A 26958-nucleotide genomic window follows, 5' to 3' on the forward strand; every position below is an offset into this window, starting at 1 on the left:
ACAGCTTTTACATTAATGCTAGCAAGACAAATCTTTGTTTGGCTTGTTTGCTTTGTGTGTATCAATGTTTGCTCAAGCATGGCAATTAAGATAGGAGGGGCTTCAGCTTGTATACATCATACTTAAATTTTATTGGACGTTACGTTTGAGGTTAAGGACACTTAATTTTAAAACATCACATGAAAAATATTCTCACATGTTTCCTCACCTGTAAAAATACAATAATTGGTCAATGAAAGAAAAATATAAACTTAATATTGTTTTTTTTTTTTATAACATATCAATCTATTAGTTCAGTTGTTTCCATGTCTGCCCTTTCATTTATGTAACTCAAAAGAGAAAATCGAGTGCACCTTTTTTTAATGTTAGGGTGTGTTTGAGATGAATATTTTGTCTTGAAAACGTACAAAGGAAGAGTATTTGATACCGCATCTCGCTTCAGATTCTATCATTTTTATATAGCAAAGCTACAGGTTGACTTTATAACATAAAAAAATCACAATACTAAAAGATGAAATGTAGGGGTCAAGTGAAATACCTATCCAATGAATCACAAAATCAGAGTAGGTGTGTTTGAATAGCTATTTTACTAAAAGTATTTTGACGACAATCTTTAAGTTAGATGATGAAAATGCATATGTTCGAAAAAAAATTGGTTTCCATTTCTACGATTGTGAAAATGAACTGCCGTAATGGGGAGATAATTTTGACGAAGTAGAATCCTGACTGTATTGTATATTTACAGGTCAGGAAACATGTGAGAATATTTTTCTTTCATTAACCAATTATTGTATTTTTACAGGTGAGGAAACATGTGAGAATATTTGTCATGTGATGTTTTAAAATTAAGTGTCCTTAACCTCAAACGTAAGGTCCAATAAAATTTAAGTATGATGTATACAAGCTGAAGCCCCGCCTATCTTAATTGCCATGCTTGAGCAAACATTGATACACACAAAACAAGCAAGCCAAACAAGGATTTGTCTTGCTAGCATTAATGTAAAAGCTGTAAAACATTTTTATTCATGAAATATTCAAATGAAGGCAAGGTTAGGTGACCCTGAATCAGTTGACTGGTAAACGTTACAATGTATTCAATAGATTATCATTAAATATAACCAACCTATAACTAATTGTGCATCCTTAACATTGAATAATTAACAATGAAGATGAGGGCAAGGTTAAAGAATCCATTTGAATTAATCGAACCATGAATATTGGGGACAACAGGCATATTCCAGAATAAGGAAAAGAATATAAGCAATCTGTTTTCAAAATATGGATTGTTTAGCTCTTTTACCTTCCTTAATCATGTTAATATAAAGAATGCCTTATACAATCAATTAATGCAGTCAACACTGAAAAGCATATGCATCGTCTCATATATCATAGCTTTTTTAATCAGGTGAGAGAATTAAGTGTAATAAAAGTAGAACAAGTGGTTCATAGATTTTAAGCTGTGAACAAAATATATACCAATACAAATGTTATCTCAAATTTAAATTTCAGTAAATAAGTAAAATTTAATAGGGTCATTATCACAAGTTTATCCACTTTCAGTAAGTGTGATGAAGAAAAAAATTAAGATGGCTGATAGTAATGGTTACTTTTAAAGGAATATGAAATCTTAGTTTATAGGGTGGCCGTGCAAAATTTTATAATCAGTATTGCCATTCTTACAGCTTATCCTGTTTTATCACGTTATTAGTGAATGTTAAGAGTTTTTTTCCCCTATTTTGACTTTACCTCCATTATGGAAAAATAATGTTCTAATACAGGTTATAAAGAATGTATGTGATACTCACAGCTTTCTCCTGTGATTCACAATCACATTTGCAGATCAGTTCCATTCTCACTTCTAATTTGTCGGACAGACCAACTGGTTTAATATCAAATTTTTTGCTGTATCCTTGAGAATCTTTTGGGCATTCTTTCACTTCAATTTCAACTTCAAAACTGACCTATATGAATAAGAGGAAATAAATCGAAGATCAACTCTCAATTATATTACAAATAAACCAGATGCTCTGCAAGCGCAGCTTTATACGACCGCAGAGGTTGAACCCTGAACAGTTTGGGCAAGTATGGACACAACATTCAAGCTGGATTCAGCTCTAAATTTGGATTGTGATTAAATAGTTTACACAGCATAGGTTTCTGACACAGAATGAATGTGGTCTAATGAACTTAAAATATTTTTTTTGCCTTTGAGCAATTCACTATGCTGTTGAATATTAATCCTCTCAAAAAAATGTTTGAATAAATTTTCTTTTTATGTATGAAATCTGAAATGAGAAAAATTTAACCCCTTCCCCCCCATTTTTTTTCAAATCCCCCTTTCCCTTTTTCAAAAATTGATCTCAATTCAAATTTCTAATGGAGTTTGCAACAATAACTACTCATTTAAATACATCATAAAATATTAAAATGTAAAATAAAGTGCTTGTTATCACTGAATGGTAAAGATTGTTTTAATTTATCAGTTGGTAGTAAAAGTGAATATACATTGTATATTGTATAAAACAATGATTTAAGTTGATTCAACTACTATTCTGGACAAAGAAAGATAACTCTAATTGAAAATTTCTTGCTATTGCACAATATTGTGCAATTAGATATTTCTTGCTATTGTGCAATACTGTGCAATTCAAAATATTTGCTATTGCACAATACTGTGCAATTGAAGATTTCTTGCTATTGTGCAATACTGTGCAATTGAAATTTTCTTGCTTTTGCACAATACTGTGCAATTGAAGATTTCTTGCTATTGCTGAATACTGAGCAATTGAAAATTTCTTGCTATTGCACAATACTTAATATAATAATTTTGGATCCTGATTTGAACCAACTTGAAAACTGGGCCCATAATCAAAAATCTAAGTACATTTTAAGATTCAGCATATCAAACTAGAGGCTCTCAAGAGCCTGTGTCGCTCACCTGTTAATGTGTTTACAGATGTTGGCCATCTTCGTTGGTAGGCGGGGTCATTAGACACTTTTAAAAAAAAAAGATACCCTAGTATTATGATTGTGGCCAAGTTTGGTTAAATTTGGCCAAGTAGTTTTAGAAATGATTTTTATACAAGTTACAAAAATGACGAAAAGTTGTTCAATATTGACTATAAAGGGCAATAACTCCTTAAGGGGTCCTCTAACAATTTTGATCATGCTGACTTATTTGTAGATCTTACTTTGCTGAACATTATTGCTGTTTACAGTTTATCTCTATCTATAATAGTATTCAAGATAATAACCAAAAACTGCAAAATTTCCTTAAAATCACCAATTTTAGGGCAGCAACCCGACAACAGGTTGTCCGATTCAATTGAAAATTTGTGAGGGGATATATCTTATTCTGATGGACATTAAAATCTTGAAAGATTTGCCCTAAATGTCTTAGTTTCAAAGATATAAAGCAAAAACTGCATTTTACCACTATGTTCTAATTTTAGCCATGTCGGCCATTTTGTTTGGTAGGCTGGGTCATCGGACACATTTTATAAACTGTAAACCACAATGATAATTGTGGCCAAGTTTGGTTAAATTTGGCAAAGTAGTTTCAGAGAAGAAGATTTTTAGAAAAGTAACAAAAAATGACGAAAAGTTGTTAAAAATTTACTATAAAGGGCAATAACTCCTTAAGGGGGTTCGCGGGTCTAAATCATTTATATAGGATTTCTCTATATTTTTCTATAAATGAACTTTATCTTATAGTTAATAGAAAAATAAAATAAAAAAGTGGGTGACCTGATCAACAATTTTACCCCTGTCAGATTTGCTCTAAATGCTTTGGTTTTTGAGTTATAAGCCAAAAACTGCATTTTACCCCTATGTTCTATTTTTAGCCATGGCGGCCATCTTGGTAGGTTTGACGGGTCACGCCACACATTTTTTAAACTAGATACCCCAAGGATGATTGTGGCCAAGTTTGGTAGAATTTGGCCAAGTAGTTTTAGAGAAGATTTTTGTAAAAGTTTACGGACGACGGACGACGGACGCCAAGTGATGAGAAAAGCTCACTTGACCTTTCAGGTCAGGTGAGCTAAAAAAGCACAAGAATTCAATTTTTGTTAAAATCAAACTTAGTTTAATTTTGGATCCTTTGGACCCCTTATTCCTAAACTGTTGGGACCAAAACTCCCAAAATCAAACCCAACCTTCCTTTTATGGTCATAAACCTTGTGTTTAAATTTCATAGAATTCTATTTGCTTATATACTAAAGTTATGGTGCGAAAACCAAGAATAATGCTTATTTGGGCCCCTTTTTGGCCCTAATTCCTAAACTGTTGGGACCTCAACTCCCAAAATCAATCCCAACCTTCCTTTTGTGGTCATAAACCTTGTGTTTAAATTTCATTGATTTGTATTTCCTTATACTAAAGTTATTGTGCGAAAACCAAGTATAATGCTTATTTTGGCCCTTTTTGGGCCCCTAATTTTTAAACTGTTGGAACCAAAACTCCCAAAATCAATCCCAACCTTCCTTTTGTGGTCATAAACCTAGTGTCAAAATTTCATAGATTTCTATTTACTTAAACTAAAGTTATATATTGCAAAAACCAAGAAAATGCTTATTTGGGCCCTTTTTGGCCCCTAATTCCTAAACTGTTGGACCAAAACTGGCTAATTTTTAAACTGTTAGGACCTCAACTCCCAAAAACAATCCCAACCTTCCTTTTGTGGTCATAAACCTTGTGTTTAAATTTCATTTATTTATATTTCCTTATACTAAAGTTATTGTGCGAAAACCAAGAATAATGCTTATTTTGGCCCCTAATTTTTAAACTGTTGGAACCAAAACTCCCAAAATCAATCCCAACCTTCCTTTTGTGGTCATAAACCTAGTGTCAAAATTTCATAGATTTCTATTTACTTAAACTAAAGTTATATATTGCGAAAACCAAGAAAATGCTTATTTGGGCCCTTTTTGGCCCCTAATTCCTAAACTGTTGGGACCAAAACTCCCAAAATCAATCCTAACCTTCCTTTTGTGGTCATAAACCTTGTGTTAAAATTTCATAGATTTCTATTCACTTTTACTAAAGTCAGAGTGCGAAAACTAAAAGTATTCGGACGACGCCGACGCCAACGTGATACCAATATACGAAAAAAAAAATTTCAATTTTTGCGGTCGTATAAAAAGGACTACAAATGTATAAATAAAACTCCATAAAGTTCTATAAAGTAATGTTTTTAATCAGAAGCAGAATACCGTCTCCTAATGAATGGCCTAATCAATCATGTGATAATACCTATTGCAGAAAATGAATGAGATAAAGGACAATGGATACATGTTAGACAAAACCTTTGTAACATTAGACATCTATATACAAGATATAAAGTATCCAGGATATAAAATAAAATGAGAGTTTTATCTCTAACAGGTAAATTCATGACATTACTAGATGTGAATTCTATGTTCAAAGAAAAATGGTTAATTATGCTGAATATGACCAGCAATTAGTAAATGCAGGATGGAAAATATGGTCAACTACAAGGTAGAAACAGACATATAGACAGTGTCCAGGATTAAGCTGGATGCACTGTGAGAATTCATGCAAGTGTGGTTAAGTAAGGCCACAATGTCTTCCTGTAAGGTGCCAGTTGTCCATCATTGGAGTTCTTCCAGTAAATATCAAGATGAACAACATCAATTTATCACTTTTTCTCTGAAAATTTGGTAAGTTCTTGGTATATCATTGGATATCTTATTAATAACTAATTTTTAATTAACTGATCTATGCTAGTATTTGATCAATATATCTGGGATGTTATTTTATCAACTAGAAACTACTTTATATAATTATTGAATTCATACATACAGAATCTCCAACTTTGAGACCTTCACAAATATTGGTTTGTGACAATTCACCAGTTTTACTGCAAATATAAAAGTACATATTTCAATCTACAAATCATTTAGTTCAAATCAACATACCATATATACTCAAGTAGTTAAAAATAATATAGTCAAGTAATCTACAAAAAATTAAACTCTTAGTGTAATCATACTTTATATATATAATTAATAGTTCCCAATATTTTTTCTTTCGTTTGTCACAAACTAATATAGATTGACAACCTATCTATCAAAGTCATCAATTCTATTTACACAATGTTATGTAATGAAACTTATCCTTAACTAAAATTTTTGTTATCTAAAAACTAAAGGCTCTAAAGAGCCTGTGTCGCTCACTTTGGTCAACAAAGGACACAGATGGATTCATGACAAAATTGTGTTTTGGTAATGGTGATGTGTTTTTAGATTTTACTTTACTTAACATTCTTGCTGCTTACAATTATCTCTATCTATAATGAACTTGGCTCAGTAGTTTCAGTGGAAAATATTTGTGAAAATCTACAAATTTTATGAAAATTGTTAAAAATTGACTATGAAGGGCAATAACTCCTTAGGGAGTCAATTGACCATTTTGGTGGTGTTGACTTATTTTTAGGTCTTACTTTGCTGAACATTATTGCTGTTTACAGTTTATCTCAATCTATTATAGTATTCAAGGTAATAACCAAAAACCGCAAAATTTCTTTAAAATTACCAATTCAGGGGCAGCAACCTAACAACAGGTTGTTTCGATTCATCTGAAAATTTCAGGGCTGATAGATCTTGACCTGATAAACAATTTTACTCCGATCAGATTTGCTCTAAATACTTTGGTTTTTGAGTTATAAGCCAAAAACTGCATTTTACCCCTATGTTCTATTTTTAGCCATGGTGGCCATCTTTATTGATTGGCCGAGTTACCGGACACATTTTTAAAACTAGATACCCCAATGATTATTATGGCCAATTTTGATTTAATTTGGCCCAGTAGTTTCAGAGGAGAAGATTTTTCTAAAAGATTATCAAGATTTACGAAAAATGGTTAAAAATTGACTATAAAGGGCAATAACTCCTAAAGGGGTCAACTGACCATTTCAGTCATGTTGACTTATTTGTAAATCTTACTTTGCTGGACATTATTGCTGTTTACAGTTTATCTCTATCTATAATAATATTCAAGTTATAACCAAAAACAGCAAAATTTCCTTAAAATTACCAATTCAGGGGCAGCAACATAACAACGGGTTGCCCAATTCATCTGAATATTTCAGGACAGATAGATCTTGACCTGATGAACAATTTTATCCAGATTTGCTCTTAACGCTTTGGTTTTTGAGTTATAAGCCAAAAACTGCATTTTACCTCTATGTTCTATTTTTAGCCATGGCGGCCATCTTGGTTGGTTGGCCGGGTCACCGGACACATTTTTTAAACTAGAACCCCAATAATGATTGTGGCCAAGGTTGGTTAAATTTGGCCCTGTAGTTTCAGAGGAGAAGATTTTTGTAAAAGTTAACAACGACGACGGATGAAGGATGACGGACGCAAAGGCATGGGAAAAGCTCACTTGGCCCTTTGGGCCAGGTGAGCTAAAAATGGTTAAAATTTGACTATAAAGGGCAATAACTCCTAAAGGGGTCAAATGACCATTTCGTTCGTGTTGACGTTTTTGTAAATCTTACTTTGCTGAACATTATTGCTGTTTACAGTTTATCTCTATCTATAATAATATTCCAGATAATAACCAAAAACAGCAAAATTTCCTTAAAAATACCAATTCAAGGGCAGCAACCCAACAACAGGTTGTCTGATTCATCGGAAAATTTCAGGACAGATAGATCTTGACCTGATAAACACTTTTAACCCATGTCGGATTTTCTCTAAATGCTTTGGTTTTTGAGTTATAAGCCAAAAACTGCATTTTACCCCTATGTTCTATTTTTAGCCATGGCGGCCATCTTGGTTGGTTGGCCGGGTCACGCCACATTTTTTAAACTAGATACCCTAAAGATGATTGTGGCCAAGTTTGGATTAATTTGGCCCAGTAGTTTCAGAGGAGAAGATTTTTGCAAAAGATTTCTAAAATTTACAAAAATGGTTAAAAATTGACTATAAAGGTCAATAACTCCTAAAGGGGTCAACTGACCATTTTGGTCATGTTGACTTATTTGTAAATCTAACTTTGCTGAACATTATTGCTGTTTACAGTTTATCTTTATCTCTAATAATATTCAAGATAATAACCAAAAACAGCAAAAATTCCATAAAATTACCAATTCAGGGGCACCTGAAAATTTGAGGGCAGAAAGATCTGGCCCAGTAGTTTCAGAGGAGAAGATTTTTGTAAAAGTTAACGACGACGGACGCCAAGTGATGGGAAAAGCTCACTTGGCCCTTCGGGCCAGGTGAGCTAAAAAAGTGATATTTGCAAATCACAATTTCTGTTCAAAGGGAAATAACTCAATCATATAACTTTTGGCAATTAAAAGGACGACAACTCAATCATAAAACTTTTGGCAATTAAAAGGACGACAACTCAATATCAAGAAAAGATAAAATCATGAAAATTGAATTGACCCTCATTAAGTCGCAATAAACAATAACATATATATATTTGAAAAGATAGTTTCAAAGCATTTGACGGCCACCCACCCACCAACTGTACATCCCCAAATCAATAACTATTTTTCTTTTGAAAATCTGGTTACAAGAAAGTATTGGACAGAACTTAAACTTGCTATAATTTAATAGAATACAACTGATCTGTCATTTATGGTATTTCCATATTCATCAACTTGTATTTGTACATGTACCATAGTACTAATGTATTCATTAACGTTTATTTGTACATGTACCATAGTACTAATGTATTCATTAAGGTTTATTTGTACATGTACCATAGCACTTATGTTTTCTTTAAATAAATTTACAATCTCACATTCAGCATTATGACAACAAATTTTTACTCTTTATTCAAATTACTTACTTCTTACATCTGGAGAAATATCTAATGATAACATCCTCAGCTCCTGAAGTGGTGCTCATCTCTACTTTAGAAGTAATTTTCTGTTAAAAATATGAAAAGGAAGACAGGTAAAATTTGTAAATAAGGGACAAACAAACAGAATAAACTGTTGACACAGAGATATACCTCGCTTGTATGTTATTTAATAGTATAATACAAATTAATGAAGAAATTAAAATGGCTGGGTCATATAATCTCCAAATGAGAAATGACAATGTAAATACAAATGCTTATCAAATACTGCTGACTTGCTATAAGTGGCTCCTCTGAAAATAACTCCATCACAAACTTTGAGATCTAAACTATGAAAAGTTTTAAAGTCATTAGGACCATGAATATGCCACGGTATATACATCATCATACCAAAAATCATTAACATATGACTAATAGTTCCCCTTGCATTGCCCCCAATACATACTAAAATATTGTTAATGCTGCTTTCACGAGCAGCACACCTAAGTTTTGTCTTTGTGACTTTGAAAGGGCGAGACAAAAATCATAAATCAAGACATGCATTTCAAAATAGTCACAAATAATTTGATCAGAACATATTTTTTATTCTGACCACTAAAGAATTCACTTCAATAAATAGTTCTTAATCCTTTAACCAGGTGCTCCGCAGGGCGCAGCTTTATACGACCGCAGAGGTCGAACCCTGAACAGTTGGGGCAAGTATGGACAAAACATTCAAGCGTGATACAGCTCTGAATTTGGATTGTGATCAAATTTTTGACATTACATGTTTTTTTTTACACAAAACAAATGTCAAGATTTTACAAATCAATTAAAGATTTCTTCTTCAAACTTATTTAAATCTAAAATTAAATAGTTGACACAGCATAGGTTTCTGACACAGAATGAATGTGGTCTAATGAACTTAAAAATTCTTTTTTGCCTTTGAGTAATTCACTATGCTGTTGAACATTAATCCTCTAAAAAAATGTTTGAAGAAATTTTCTTTTTATTTATGAAATCTGAAATGAGAAAAATTTAACCCCCCCCCCCTCCCCCAATTTTTTTTTCACATCCCCGTTTCCCTTTTTCCAAAACTGATATCAATTCAAATTTCTAATGGAGTTTGCAACAATAACTACTCTTTTTAATACATCATAAAATATTAAAATGTAAAATAAAGTGCTTGTTATCACTGAATGGTAAAGATTGGTTGGTAGTAAAAGTGAATATACATTGTTTATTGTATAAAACAATAAAAAAAACTTCATCAGCAACATTTAATATTGGCAAATTTCCAATGAAGTTATTTACATAAAGTTATTGGCCAATAAAAATAGAAAATGACATCATAGTCATGTCTGGCAAATGTCCAACATACATTATCTAAAAACATTTTAGATAAGATAAGGAAAAAAAGCTTCATCAGCAACATTTTATATTGGCAAATTTCCAATGAAGTTATTTACATAAAGTTATTGGCAAATAAAAATAGAAAATGACATCATAGTCATGTCTGGCAAATTTCCAACATATATTATCAACTATTATTCTATACAAAGAAAGATAACTCCAATTGAAAATTAAATACTATTGCACAATATTGTGCAATTAGATATTTCTTGCTATTGTGCAATACTGTGCAATTGAAAATTTCTTGCTATTGCACAATACTTGATATGGAATCCTGATTTGGACCAACTTGAAAACTGGGCCCATAATCAAAAATCAAAGTACATGTTTAGATAAAGCATATCAAATAAGCCCAAGAATTTAATTTTTGTTAAAATCAAACTTAGTTAAATTTTGGACCCTTTGGACCTTAATGTAGACCAATTTGAAAACTGGACCAAAAATTAAGAATCTACATGCACAGTTAGATTTGGCATATCAAAGAACCCAATTATTCAATTTTTGATGAAACCAAACAAAGTTCAATTTTGGACCCCCATTTGGACCAACTTGAAAACTAGGTCAATAATTAAAAATCTAAGTACATTTTTAAATTCAGCATATCAAAGAACCCCAAAGATTCAATTTTTGTTAAAATCAAACTAAGTTTAATTTTGGACCCTTTGGACCTTAATGTAGACCAATTTGAAAACGGGACCAAAAATTAAGAATATACATACATAGTTAGATTCGGCATATCAAAGAATCACAATTATTCAATTTTTGATGAAATCACACAAAGTTCAATTTTGGACCCTTTGGGCCCCTTATTCCTAAACTGTTGGGACCAAAACTCCCAAAATCAAACCCAACCTTCCTTTTATGGTCATAAACCTTGTGTTTAAATTTCATTGATTTCTATTTACTTATACTAAAGTTATTGTGCGAAAACCAAGAATAATGCTTATTTGGGCCCTTTTTTGGCCCTTAATTCCTAAACTGCTGGAACCAAAACTCCCAAATTCAATCCCAACCGTCCTTTTGTGGTCATAAACCTTGTGTCAAAATTTCATAGATTTCTATTCACTTAAACTAAAGTTATAGGGCGAAAACCAAGAAAATGCTTATTTGGGCCCTTTTTTGCCCCTAATTCCTAAAATATTGGGACAAAAACTCCCAAAATCAATCCCAACCTTCCTTTTGTGGTCATAAACCTTGTGTTCAAATTTCATTGATTTCTATTTACTTTTACTAAAGTAAGAGTGCGAAAACTAAAAGTATTTGGACGACGAGGCCAACGTGATAGCAATATACGACCAAAAAATTAAAATTTTTGCGGTCGTATAAAAAGGAATCATAAATGACTCATACTCTCATAATGTTTTATGTGAATATTCAGACACTCTAAAAATAATTCAAACAAAAAACCAGATCACTTTACAGTTTTTGCTATCAGATGTTTGTCCCATATATTAAGAAATTCCTCGTTTTTAAAGGTTATAAATTATAACAATTATGGTTTTCACCTTCTTGATTCCTTACAATTTAATAAACTTAGTTTGTTTCATAGATTTACAAAGAAATTAGAAACTTTACAAAAAGAAAACAAGAAACTGTGCATTTCTTAATTTGCGAATATCTTTTCAGAAATCAATCAATGAATATTGTCATTTTCAGAATTCTTATTTCAATCTATATACATCATTCATGCTTTTTTGAGTCCTTACTTGATAGTTATCTCTAACAAGAGCTACAATATTAGATGAATCATCAGCTAAACGTCCAGTCACAGACCCAGGAATAAAGTTCTTCAACTGCTTGTAGATATCCACTTGTTTTTCTGTTACGGCAAAAATCAAGTTCACATTCTTTTCTTCTATCTTAGCAGCAATCTGACTGATTGATGGATAATCCTGAAAAGTCCCATATTATTAAATACTTGTTTAATTATTTTACAATAACTTGTCTACAAGAGCAATTTTATCAGTATCAATAATTTTCAAAATGATTTGATGTACCTCAACTATATTCAACTTCAAACAATGTCATTCAAAACAATCATTGCTTCACTTAAAGGGAAACTTCGCAAAAAAATCAAAAATTGATATTATGTTCATTCTGTATAAAAATGCTCAAATTCATAGATATTAAAGTTTTATTCCGCTAGATAAGCGATCACCATCGATTTTAAATTTAGAGTATTAATTCTCTGAGTTCCGCCATTTTGTCCTTCTTTCCCGATTAATGAAACGATATGTCTATAAACCACAAAGAAACAAAACTACAGTAACCGATGTAGTCGTAATTGCGTGTCGATATCTTGTCAATCGTACGGTTGTTTTATCCGACTAACTAACCATGGTCTGTTGTTTTTAAACTTGATATTGGAATTAGGTGAAAAGTCAAAGTTGAAATCATAAATAAGTGTTCCGTGAAAATTGTTTTCGAAAATCTAATTTGTTCATAATTCTTTAAAGTAATAAACCGTTTTCAAATAAATTTTTATCTTCCCTCTTCTGATTACCAGCATGGCTAAAGGTATTACTTCCAAAGGTATTGTGAGGGGTGTGAGGTGACACGTCCAGGTATTCAAGCGATTTCCTGTCGGGCTTGCAAGTTCACGCATCGTTTCACTTCTGCAGGTATTGATCAGTGTACACGGCTGATAACATTTAACTTTCCATTTTGAACTATCAGATGTATAATATACAACTCTGTCTTACTTGTCATTACCAAACTCATACGCTTGTTTATAAATAACATTTCTGGTGTAAAGAATATTATTCATAAAAATATAAATAATACCCAAAAAATAAGATTTGATGAAATTAAAATCTATTTAAATATTTTTTCCCAGGGTGAATTTGGGAAAATGTAATATATACTCATTGTCAAAAGTGAAGGACAGATTGGAACATACCAGAAATATTGATTTAAAAATATGTACGCACTTGCCGACGATTCGTTTATACGACTGGATAGAAAGTTACGGAACTATAGCGCAATTTAAAATATATACATGTATACATTGAACATAAGAAAAAAACATATATTTTGAATAAATAGGGGTAAAAGTGTTGTAAATAGACTAGTCCACATATGCCAACAGTATGTAATCATCGAATGTCGATAGACTATTGTATACCAGAAGAACAAGAAGAGAACCAATTTGATTTAAATACAGGTCGATGTATAACTTTTGCTTTGGTACATTGAAGGTGTGGACATAGTAAAATCACAGATTTATATTTCAATAAGATTGTTCTCGAACAAAGGAAGGAATTCGTCATCACAATTGTTATATATGCCACTGGACGAACACTAATTATCCCGAAGGGATGTGAATATTTTGCTGGGAAACTTTTGAGTATCAAAGTTTCAAATTAATTTCGGGATTTATTTTTTTTCTTGGTATTCAATAACAGAAAAAATAAAAAATTACTTGTCCGCTAAATAGGGGTATTCTTGTCAGATGAAAGACTTTTAGTTATATTTAAAAGAAAATAGGGAAATATGACATTAAATTGGTTCTGTCTTTTTTTTAAACATCGTTAAAAAGATGTGTGTCTAAGGTGAACGCCACAAGAACCCTGTAATACTAGTACGAGAGTATAGCATGTAAACATTCCTTCTCAATAATATGGTTGTATTGGAAATCTTTTCATACAGATTGACAACTCATTGTCCGATATGCATGTAATATTTGCCACATGATGCCCATAGTTCTTTCTACCATCATCATCTTATTCTTTGATATTGCTGTCAACATCGATGGTTCACACCCAAACAAAATGGGAGTAATGGACCTTCAGAGCTTCTCCGTGTTATACACTTGTGAAATATATAGACGAAATTTCTGTATTGAAATGAATATACATCTCACAAACAGGATTTTCAAATAACGATTTTGAGTAATCACCTTACAAACCAATATAAACGTATGGCAAGATATAACCATGAAGGAATTTAGTTTTTGTCAGACACAAGAACTCATCACTATCAGAAACGTATACGTATATATGCATACAATTTCAACTATCAAGAATAAGCGGTCGATGTCGATAGTCCGTTTTCTAACTGTTCGAGTTAGACATGTCACTTGTTCATTCTTGAAAGCCTTCATATTCCCCGTCTAACGATGGGAACTGTTTCTGATTGTGTTGACTATAAATGCTTGTATGGTAATTCTGTTGTTTATCTGTACAAGCGGTTGCATTTCCTCTCCTTTCCCAACAAACAAACGAACGCAACGCTACTAGTCTGCTTTCTCTGGAGCTCATCCTCAATGGCTCTTATACGTCAGGAAACTTACATGTATACTAATAATGATTGTTTCAAGAACAACAATGTATGGATGAACTATTCTAAATTCGTCAATATCAGTTATGCATGACTAAAATATAACTTTTATTACAACTACTGTATTACTTATTTGGATTAATGACGGCTATCATGTTCAACATTGCACAACTATTATCATAGAATTAAAATAAAATCCTCAAAAATCCTTAAAAAAAAATAATGCCTTAGCTTAGATAATTGGTATTTTTTCACAAAAAGTTCGTGTAAATGATTGTCAAATGAATTTAATTATGTAAGAATAAAATGTTAACCAGATGCTCCGCAGGGCGTAGCTTTATACGACCGCAGAGGTTGAACCCTGAACGGTTGGGGCAAGTATGGACACAACATTCAAGCTGGATTCAGCTCTAAATTTGGATTGTGATTAAATAGTTGACACAGCATAGGTTTCTGACACAGAATGAATGTGTTCTAATGAACTTAAAATTTTTGTTTTCTCTTAGAGCAATTCACTATGCTGTTGAATATTAATCCTCTCAAAACAAGAATGTGTCCTCAGTACACGAATGCCCCACTCGCACTATCATTTTTCATGTTCAGTGGACCGTGAAATTGGGGTAAAAACTCTAATTTGGCATTAAAATTAGAAAGATCATATCATAGGGGACATGTGTACTAAGTTTGAAGTCGATTGGACTTAAACTTCATCAAAAACTACCTTGACCAAAAACTTTAACCTAAAGCGGGACAGAACGACGGACGAACGGACGGACGAACGAACGGACAGACGGATGGACGGACGGACGCACAGACCAGAAAACATAATGCCCCTCTACTATCGTAGGTGGGGCATAAAAATATTTGAAGAAATTTTCTTTTTTATTTATGAAATTTCAAATGAGAAAAATTGAACCCAATTTTTTTAATCACATCCCCCTTTCCCTTATTCCAAAACTAATCTCAATTAAAATTTCTAATGGAGTTTGCAACAATAACTACTCATTTAAATACATCATAAAATATTAAGATGTAAAAAAAACTGCTTGTTATCACTGAATGTTATTTATCATAATTTATCAGTTGGTAGTAAAAAGTGAATATACATTGTATATAACAAAGATTTAAGTTGATTCTGGACAAAGAAAGATAACTCCAATTAAAAAAAAATCTTGCTATTGCACAATATTTTGCAATTAGATATTTCTTGCTTACTATTCTGGACAAAGAAAGATAACTCTAATTAAAAAAAAATTTGCTATTTCACAATATTGTGCAATTAGATATTTCTTGCCATTGCGCAATACTGTGCAATTGAAAAGACTTGCTATTGCACAATACTTAATATAATAATTTTAGATCCTGATTTGGACCAACTTGAAAACTGGGCCCATAATAAAAAATCTAAGTACATTTTTGGATTCAGCATATCAAAGAACCCCAAGATTTCAATTTTTGTTGAAATCAGACTAAGTTTAATTTTGGACCCTTTGGACTTTAGTGTAGACCAATTTGAAAACAGGACCAAAAATGAAGAATCTACATACACAGTTAGATTTGGTATATCAAAGAACCCCATTTATTCAATTTTTTATGAAATCAAACAAAGTTTAATTTTGGACCCCGATTTGGACCAACTTGAAATCTGGGCCAATAATCAAGAATCTAAGTACATTTTTAGATTCAGCGTATCAAAGAACCTAACTGATTCATTTTTTGTCAAAATCAAACTAAGTTTAATTTTGGACCCTTTGGACCTTAATGTAGACCAATTTGAAAACGGGACCAAAAGTTAAGAATCTACATACACAGTCATGACAGTTAGATTCGGCATATCAAAGAACCCCAATTATTCAATTTTGATGAAATCAAACAAAGTTTAATTTTGGACCCTTTGGGCCCCTTATTCTGTTGGGACCAAAACTCCCAAAATCAATACCAACCTTCCTTTTATGGTCATAAACCTTGTGTTTAAATTTCATAGATTTCTATTTACTTATACTAACGTTATGGTGCGAAAACCAAGATAAATGCTTATTTGGGTCCCTTTTTGGCCCCTAATTCCTAAACTGTTGGGACCTAAACTCCCAAAATCAATACCAACCTTCCTTTTGTGGTCATAAACATTGTGTTTAAATTTCATTGATTTCTATTTACTTAAACTAAAGTTATTGTGCGAAAACCAAGAATAATGCTTATTTGGGCCCTTCTTTGGCCCCTAATTCCTAAACTGTTGAAACCTAAACTCCCAAAATCAATCCCAACCGTTCTTTTGTGGTCATAAACCTTGTGTCAAAATTTCATAGATTTCTATTAACTTAAACTAAAGTTATAGTGCGAAAACCAAGAAAATGCTTATTTGGGCCCTTTTTGGCCCCTAATTCCTAAAATGTTGGGACCAAAACTCCCAAAATCAATACCAACCTTCCTTTTGTGGTCATAAACCTTGTGTTAAAATTTCATAGATTTCCATTCACTTTTACTAAAGTTAGAGTGCGAAAACTAAAAGTATTCGGCCGCCGGACGACGACGACGACGACGCAGACGCCAACGTGATAGCAATATACGACGAAAATTTTTTCAAATTTTGCGGTCGTATAAAAAGAAACTAAAAAAAAACCCATGTATGTTGTATTTTTTTGTCAATTAAAAACTTTGAAATTGCAATAGTTTCATTAGCATTTAAACACAGCCAGATTTGAATACAAGTTAAGAAATTCCGGTAAAGTCAATGATATCAAACAGATGTACAATGGTATATCAAATTGGGTAATATTGCATTTAGTTTTTATTAAAGATTAAAACTACTATTTTTTACTTCATATTTGAATCTTTACGCCAATTGCCGCTAAGAAAGTAATCAAAAATTGTTTCCTTTTATTTTTATACATTTTCGGATTTACGAATCTGAATTTTATTTTCAATTAATTTACACAATTTAATTATTGAATCTTTATTCTCATCGTGTATTAAATCTTAGTGTATTAACATCGTGACATCATACTCTTTCTAATCCTTTCTGTATATCCTTTCCAAATAACAACATTTATACCTGTGTACGCTTGAACTCACACCTGCGGCTAAATAGCTACAAGGTAAACGAATTGACCTCAAGCCGAGAAATATACAGTGACCTTTACAAAATAATATACACACTCTGCTCACACATTAGTTGCATTGAAATGATTATCAAAACAATAACGGTAAATAGACAAGTAAATAGTAAAAATGTTCAATAAATATTTTATGAATAAAATCTCAACAATAATTAATTAAATTTATTCAAAAACATTTACTAGAGACAGAGACATATAATTTTATAGGAGTTTAATTTAATGAATACAAAACGGTATATGCATATTCATTTTCGTTCATTATTATATTGTGGTTAATAACTACGACCATTCGTCAGCTGTGCGCTTTTAATTACGTATATTGTCGATAAGCTATAAGAGTTAAACAGATTTTATTTTTTCCCAGAATTCAATAAATCGGGCTAATACGTCACGACCCACTCGAGAATTCAACCAAAAAAGTTACAAATACTTGATTTTCTCCGTTATTAGAAGGAATATAAATTTAAAACTTTGCAAATGTGTTTTTTATGTTAAGATGAACATAATTAGATGATAAGTAAAAAATCGCGGAATTTCCCTTTAACTTCATAGTATAATTGATGTATTAATCACAAATTTGCCAAAGTTTCCAAGTTAATAGACCATAACTTTAGGGGGGGAAACGGGGGTTGAATAAAATAAACAAATATCCCCTAGTTTTGTAGGTGCACATAAAAATAATAAGAAACCAGGTTTTGATATAGCCATGGAAACTCCACTGTTTTCATTTGGTTTTATTGATCTGCAAATGCTCAACTTAAGCTTAATTGTCAAGTGGCAAATATTTCATGCATAATGCCTTTTTTAAGCATTAAGTTATATCTCTTACCTGAGTTGAACTCTCTGTGTATATACCATTACTTAGATGACATTGTCCATCATTTGGCTTTATAATACCACCAAGCTGTAAGATAAAATAATAATCAATAAAAATGTTACAACAGATAAAGATCATCTTGTTTTTCCTACTCATTGTATGGATTGAATCTGTCCAAAGGAAGTTACATTTCTTACATTTTGAGAAAATATGAAAGGCTGAATAAGGCTGAGTAATTTAAGGTTTTTATTTCACTTGCTCAGGGATCTCCATGGCCTGTTTAACGATGGCGCCCCACCATTGTTCAAATGTCTTGCGCCATCGTTCAAAACTTCATCGTTTTTTGTAGCATGACGCCATTTTTTTTTATCAATTATAATCAAATGCATGTAATTGCATAACCCTTAGGCTTTTTATGTTATAATCCAATACACTTCTAACGCCTGAGGGATATCCGGATTAAGATCGCTAATCACTTGTACCTGAGCTTGTACAGGTAGATCAACAAACCAGACAGGAGAATACTATCTGAGGTTAGACGATCCATTTGTCGAATTAATCAACTAAGTTTCAGCAAATGATTATGATAATTTAGATTAAATAAATAAATTAATAATCCAGTTACAAAGAAAACAGTTTAACAAGTCGAACACGTGCTTTATTTTGACTTACGCAATCAGCAGCCCCCTTTTTTAAGAAGTACAAAATAAGACGCAAAACAGTAAATATTATTTCATCGCAAATAACTCGAGTACTGCTGTAACGATAATTTAGAATTACTTTAAAAGTTTAAAAGTAAAAACTTAAATATTTCCTGTAAAGAAATATCGTATCGTAATTCCGAATTCATTTCGTATATTACAATCAAATCGATACATCTGCGTTTCTGGTTTCTATTCAGACTCGAAAGATGCATGTTGCACAGCATCAATTTGCCAGATAAAGTCATTAAAAACCCTTTCATTTGTCAACATTTGCTTTACAAATCTCTTTAACCTTTTACATAACCCGTACGGATCGTTTTGTTTTTGCTGCAAATCAGCCATACCGGTAATGGGTTCTGAATTTGACAGTGTCCATGAAAAATAAGTTCCACATCATATGATTTCTAACCCCCATAACAATTACCAAAAATCCAAGAAATCTACATGGGGACCTTCATGAAAGCTTTTGGTCATTCTCGACTAAGGGGGTACCATGAAGACTTGGCATTTGAATTGTTAAAACGGCAATAAATGTAAATATTGATACTTCTAATTCTATAATGAAAATTCAAATATATATAATCTAAATAAGCAATGAATTAGCATGTTCACCATTCCTTGTATGGAGGGATAAAATACTTCCGATCGCGCTACACTGTACAGCGTAGACACAGATTGTAATGGTGAAAGTTCCTCCATCATTCAATTTTCATCCATGGAGATCCCAGCTTGCTCAAATCACAGTCAGTTTTAAATTAACTATTACGTAACAATGAGTACTAGTTTAACATAAATTCAGGTGATACAAAAATAATAATAATTTGATACATTAACAAACTAACCTTTCCATCACCAGCAAAGTGAAACCCAGCATCTGTTGAATATAGCAACATTCTTCTGGAGGGGTTTCTCCATCCAATCTGACTCTAAAAATAAATTTATCAAATCCATGGGTTCATAATCAAGGTTATAATCAATAAACTTTGACATTAAAAGTTGAAAGTTAATTAACAGCCATTTTTTTTTTATCACCAAATGTAAAACTTTTTGTTGATTATAAGTTATGGATTTATAATAAATATAAAAACACATGCACATATGACTTTAATAGTTAAGTATATATAAATGTATTGGTTCATTTGTGTTATTAATGTAAGAATCACCAGACACTGGTTTCTAATATAAACTTTAATTTGATGCAATGATTGTCTATCTAACATTTTGTCTACATGGATTTGGCATGATAAGATGTCTTGTAACACATAGTCTGTCCAAATGAAAAAGCTTATTCCAATTTTTTTTATTTTTTTTAGAAACAACTGTATTGAAAGCGGGACCTTTGGCATGTCATAACCACTGCCAAGTCGGTAAAAGCCTAAGAACAGGAGAAATTTTTGAAATGCAGTTTTTTTCAGGGATAACTTGTTAGAAAACTGTATCATCTGTGCATTCTTTAAAAAATAATATTCAAGTCAAAAAGAAAGTATAATTTTTTCATTTATGCAGAAATATGTCATTTCCATAAGTTAAGATAACCTGAAACTTACCTCACATGCAATAGCTTGCATCACAGCATCCAAACCACCTTCTGGTGCATCTAAATTTCCTGACACTTTAGCCTCTTGTACTTTTGTCTGTAAAACAAGGAAATATAAGCACTTAAAAATAAGAATAAGGCATTTGAAACAAGTTTTATATTTCCATTGGGACAAGCAAACTAGACCAACAAGAATGCACATAGTGCTGTGCTTGGCAGGGACTAAATTCTTTTCCCCCAGGAGCATAAATTTAAAGTAACTGCAAATGACAAGTTGATAATGTGACAGATGTCCTAAAACAAAATCTTTGACAGAATATTTGTTGATCCTTAAGGTATATTTTTTGGTTAAATCATTTCAAAAGTGTATGTACACTCAAACTTATTGATTTTAATAATGTTCTTTAAAAGGGAGTCAAGGAAGATGTATCAAGTACTAACACATGCATGATGGAAAACATCACAGATATCCCATTTATTTTACTTGTTATTCAATCTATTTGAACAGCCAATGACAACATGTTGTAATACTTTATCAATCATAAAACTCTATATTGTCCTCATGAAAGAGATGATGACATACTATGCATGAACCTTTTAGGCATCATGATTTCTTCTTGATATTGGAAATTTCTATTGAAAATTAAGTGACTAATATAATATTACACCTGAAAAAGACTGGGATCTCCGTTCAATGGCAGCTGGTTTTTAAATCCATAAGCAGGCTCACATTGGTCACAGGGGTTATTGATTCTAGATTATCAAAAAAAAAGGGAAACATGTTTATTTTTTATATATATCATAAATGTACAAAAATAAAAAATAAAAAATCCTTTTTAATTTCAAGATATTCTGTTCATGCAACATACAACAAAAAAAAAAAAACACCAGTTGCTCTGCAAGGCGCAGCTTTATACGACCACAGAGTTCGAACCCTGAACATTTGGGCAAGTATGGACACAACATTCAAGCTTGATACAGCTCTGAATTTGGATTGTGATTAAATAGTTGACACAACACAGGTTTCTGACACATAATAAATGTGGTCTAAGAACTTAAACTTAAAAACTTTAAATTTTAAATTGGACATTACCTATTATGGTCCAATATCCAAAATCTAAATACATGGTAAGATTCAACATATCAAAGAACCCCAAGAATTCAATTTTTGATGAAATCAAATAAAGTTCAAATTTGGACCCTTTAGACCTCAATGTAGACCAATCTGATAACCAGGCCCAAACATCAAAAATCTAAATACATGGTTAGATTAAGCATATATCAAAGAACCCCATATATACAATTTTTGTTCAAATCAAACAACGTTTAATTTTGGACTGCAATTTGGACCAACTTGAAAACTGGGCCTATAATCAAAAATCTAAATACAGGTTTAGATTCAGGATATCAAAGAACCCCAAGGATTCAATTTTTGCTGATATCAAACAAAGTTTAATTTTGGACCCCGATTTGGACCAACTTGAAAACTTGGCCCATAATAAACCAGGTCCTCCACAGGGCGTAGCTTTATACGACCGCAGAGGTCGAACCCTGACCAGTTGGGGCAAGTATGAACAAAACATTCAACAGTGATACAGCTCTGAATTTGGATTGTGATCAAATTTTTGACATTATATGGGCTTTTTACACAAAACAAATGTCAAGATTTTACAAATCAATTAAAGATTTCTTCTTCAAACTTATTTAAATTTAAAATTAAATAGTTGACACAGCATAGGTTTCTGACACAGAATGAATGTGGTCTAATGAACTTAAATTTTTTTTTTGCCTTTGAGCAATTCACTATGCTGTTGAATATTAATCCTCTCAAAAAAATGTTTGAAGAAATTTTCTTTTTATTTAAGAAATCTGAATTGAGAAAAATTTACCCCCCCCCCCCCATTTTTTTTCACATCCCCCTTTCCCTTTTTCCAAAACTGATATCAATTCAAATTTCTAATGGAGTTTGCAACAAAAACTACTCTTTTAAATACATCATAAAATATTAAAATGTAAAATAAAGTGCTTGTTATCACTGAATGGTAAAGATTGGTTGGTAGTAAAAGTGAATATACATTGTACAATGTATATTGTATAAAACAATGATTAAAGTTGATTCAACTATTATTCTGAACAAAGAAAAATAACTCCAATTGAAAATTTATTGCTATTGCACAATATTGTGCAATTAGATATTTCTTGCTATTGCCCAATACTGTGCAATTGAAAATATTTGCTATTGCACAATACTGTGCAATTGAAGATTTCTTGCTATTGCACAATACTGTGCAATTGAAAATTTCTTGCTATTGCACAATACTGTGCAATTGAAGATTTCTTGCTATTGCTGAATACTGTACAATTGAAAATTTCTTGCTATTGCACAATACTGAATATAATAATTTTGGATCCTGATTTGAACCAACTTGAAAACTGGGTCCATAATGAAAAATCTAAGTACATGTTTAGATTCAGCATATAAAAAAAGCCCAAGAATTCATTTTTTGCTAAAATCAAACTTAGTAATTTTGGACCCTTTTGACTTTAATGTAGACCAATTTGAAAACGAGACCAAAAATTAAGAATCTACATACACAGTCAGATTTGGCATATCAAAGAACCCCAATTATTCAATTTTTGATGAAATCAAACAAAGTTCAATTTTGGACCCTTTGAGCCCCTTATTCCTTAACTGTTGGGACCAAAACTCCCAAAATTGAACAATGTATATTGTATAAAACAATGATTTAAGTTGATTCAACTATTATTCTGAACAAAGAAAAATAACTCCAATTGAAAATTTATTGCTATTGCACAATATTGTGCAATTAGATATTTCTTGCTATTGCCCAATACTGTGAAATTGAAGATTTCTTGCTATTGCACACAATACTGTGCAATTGAAAATTTCTTGCTATTGCACAATACTGTGCAATTGAAGATTTCTTGCTATTGCTGAATACTGTACAATTGAAAATTTCTTGCTATTGCACAATACTTAATATAATAATTTTGGACCCCGATTTGGACCAACTTGAAAACTGGACCAATAATCAAAAATCTAAGTACATTTTTATATTCAGCATATCAAAGAACCCCAAGGATTCAATTTTTGATAAAATCAAACTAAGTTTAATTTTGGACCCTTTGGACCTTAATGTAGACCAATTTGAAAACAGGACCAAAACTTAAGAATCTACATACACAGTTAGATTCGGCATATCAAAGAACCCCAATTATTCAATTTTTGATGAAATCAAACAAAGTTCAATTTTGGACCCTTTGAGCCCCTTATTCCTAAACTGTTGGGACCAAAACTCCCAAAATCGAACCCAACCTTCCTTTTATGGTCATAAACACTGTTTAAATTTCATAGATTTCTATTTACTTATACTAAAGTTATGGTGCGAAAACCAAGAATAATGCTTATTTGAGCCCCTTTTTGGCCCCTAATTCCTAAACTGTTGGGACCTCAACTCCCAAAATCAATCCCAAACCTTCCTTTTGTGTTCATAAACCTTGTGTTTAAATTTCATTGATTTCTATTTACTTATACTAAAGTTATTGTGCGATAACCAAGAATAATGCTTACTTGGGCCCTTTTTTGGCCCCTAATTCCTCTAATTCCTAAACTGTTGGGACCAAAACTCCCAAAATTAATCCCAACCTTCCTTTAATGGTCATAAACCTTGTGTCAAAATTTCATAGATTTCTATTTACTTATACTAAAGTTATAGTGCCAAAATCAATCCCAACCTTCCTTTTATAGTAATAAACCTTGTTTTTAAATTTCATAGATTTCTATTCACTTATATGACGATGACGACAACAAGATACCAATATATGAACAAAAAAATTTCAATTTTTGCGGTCGTATAAAAACCTAAGAAAACAACTGTAAAAGAACTGAAAAAAACCCACTTTTATATAATAAAAACAAGTCTCCAGAGTTATTAAATAAAACAATCCTCAAAAGGACAAAAACTTTGGCTAAGGAATCTTCCTGAATCAAGACAAGGTACCTTCACATCTGGTTGAATATATGGCAGTTTAGAGTTGTGTATTGGATCTATCAACCCAGATTGTAGAACTTGTCGGACATATATATGATCTTCTCATTTGACAAACACAAATTTAAAATAGATAATGGTGTGAGAACACTTACAATATCTATTTTCCAAATGATTCAAATTTCAAATAGACAAAACTCCATAAAAATATTTGATTGAAGCTTATTTTTGAAAATCCTTCCAAATTCAAAAGACCATGCTAGTACCAGTCAAATTCCAATTCGGATTTATTCCATGTTGCTGTCTAAGTTTGTATATAAACCTACACTAAATATATTTAGTCTTGAGAATAGAAAGTTCTTTTGTCCCATTCATAACATACATAGTTGATAAATTAGGCCATTTATCTGGTCAAAATATAGGACAGTCTATTGTTATTCAATGACCAAACTGACTGAGTACAAGTACAAGGTTTATCAACACTCAATTGAGTAATCATTGTACACTGATGCTCAAGTTTAGTTTTTGATTTTACGTCTGCTTTTTTGAAGTACCATAAGCAGAAAATCAATCTTTTTTAAAAATGCATTTGGCAAAAACAAAAAATAAAAACCATATATGCCAAAAAACTTCAATTGACATGAAATTTATTTACTTTTTTGGAAATTTTACATAAACTTTAAGATAGTCGGTAAGATAAATTAGTTTCATAGTGTGCTAGTGACCTAATACGCCACACTTTGAAACTAATTTATCTTACTGACTATCTTAACATTTTTGTATAATATTACAGAATAAATTTTGCATACATTAAGTAGTATAATAAATATAATTATAGATGTACATTCAAAGCTAAATATTCATTCTGTAAGCTAGTATCAACTTATAATGGCAACAGATAATTGTAATTTGACTGATACATTTCTTTTGAAAAGCCATAAAATCTAGAAAAAAGAAAAAAAAAACAACCTGTTGTAATAGTTCTTAAAATATCAGACTGGAGGACTTCAACATTTCCAAATCCCCTAGCCACCCTTTGAGGTGTATACAATTAAACACTAAACGTAATGGTTGGTGCAGTTTTGTAAACTACTGTGCAATTTTTGTTGGAATGAAAATAGAAAAGATTTTCTTATCTAATACAGTTTACAAGATCATTAGCATGCGTTATGGAATTACAATAGCCAAAATAAAGTACTATAGCCAAAATAAAGTAATCTAATGAACTGAAGTAAAACAATTTATATTGAGGAATCAAGAGTTCACATACTATAATATCTTGCCTGTTTTTCAGATTATGTCTGAATTTTATCATATCTTTGAAAGCAATGTCTTACTACAGGTCCATGAAAATAAGGTAAAGGTCATATAAGCCCAGTCCGACTGACATAACCACCTTTAAATAGTTCTTTATATCAGATTGACCTTCCAGTTGTGATTACTGAAAATTTGATGCAATTAAAAATAAATAGGGAATGTATCCCCATGTGTCCATGCGACACGTATGATGCCCCCACTTAAATACAACATAAATTTATATCGGGACATAACTGAAGAAAGGTAAAAGTGAAGCTACCCAAATTTGTACTTGATCTGATTTTTGTGGTTAAAAGTATTTTGTATAAGTTTCATAAAATTGGTTGGGGCAAACTTAAGTTAGAATTCAGCAATTTTTCCATTTGTAAAGTATCCATTACTTCAAAACAAACCTGCTTTTATATTAACTTGATACCTTGGATTATGGCTTGTTAGTAACAGTTGTTAAATTTCTCTGATTATGATAATTTATTTATGATCATCAAAGCAATCAAGCTCTTAGTTATCTACCATTCTTCTAATATAAAGACAGTGATCATGTTGTTAATATAATTAAGAATCATTTAACTGCAGTCTTTCATTTCACTTGTATGTACAACTACAAGTGTGAATTTCTGTCTGCAATATACAACCACAAAGAAATTTAGGGATCACCATCTTTAATTCCAAAGTATCCACCCATTTCATAAATTACTCTCAAAATGCTTGAATGCAATTTAATTTCAAATAGCATTTTCTTGATTAACCTTCATTGGGAAGGATCAAACCATAAAATTTGAAAGCAAAGGATGTATGAATAATTTAATACTTGAACCTTATGACTAAAGAGGACCTTAATACACACAACAGATCTTTGCCTGAGGGAGTTGAAATCTTATTTCATAAATTTTTTAACAAATCATACTTAATCTAACAGGAACATAATCACTGCCCAATATTAGAAATAAAT

The 26958-nt window shown here is 31.6% G+C and overlaps 1 protein-coding gene across 3 annotated transcripts in view; it reads right to left on the bottom strand.

Moving 5' to 3' along the window:
* LOC139510188 (integrin beta-PS-like) overlaps window positions 1–26958 on the bottom strand; it is a 67041-nt gene that overhangs the window by 21554 nt on the left and 18529 nt on the right. For all 3 annotated transcript variants that reach the window (XM_071296633.1, XM_071296632.1, XM_071296634.1), the window contains 8 exons: window positions 21351–21435; window positions 20693–20779; window positions 19988–20071; window positions 18454–18528; window positions 11937–12122; window positions 8827–8906; window positions 5824–5881; window positions 1806–1961 (listed from right to left, as the gene is read on the bottom strand). In XM_071296633.1, the coding sequence (XP_071152734.1) occupies window positions 1806–1961; window positions 5824–5881; window positions 8827–8906; window positions 11937–12122; window positions 18454–18528; window positions 19988–20071; window positions 20693–20779; window positions 21351–21435 (811 nt within the window). The remainder of the gene's footprint in view (window positions 1–1805; window positions 1962–5823; window positions 5882–8826; window positions 8907–11936; window positions 12123–18453; window positions 18529–19987; window positions 20072–20692; window positions 20780–21350; window positions 21436–26958) is intronic.

Source organism: Mytilus edulis, chromosome 2, assembly GCF_963676685.1.
Source record: "Mytilus edulis chromosome 2, xbMytEdul2.2, whole genome shotgun sequence".
Lineage (NCBI taxonomy): Eukaryota > Metazoa > Mollusca > Bivalvia > Mytilida > Mytilidae > Mytilus > Mytilus edulis.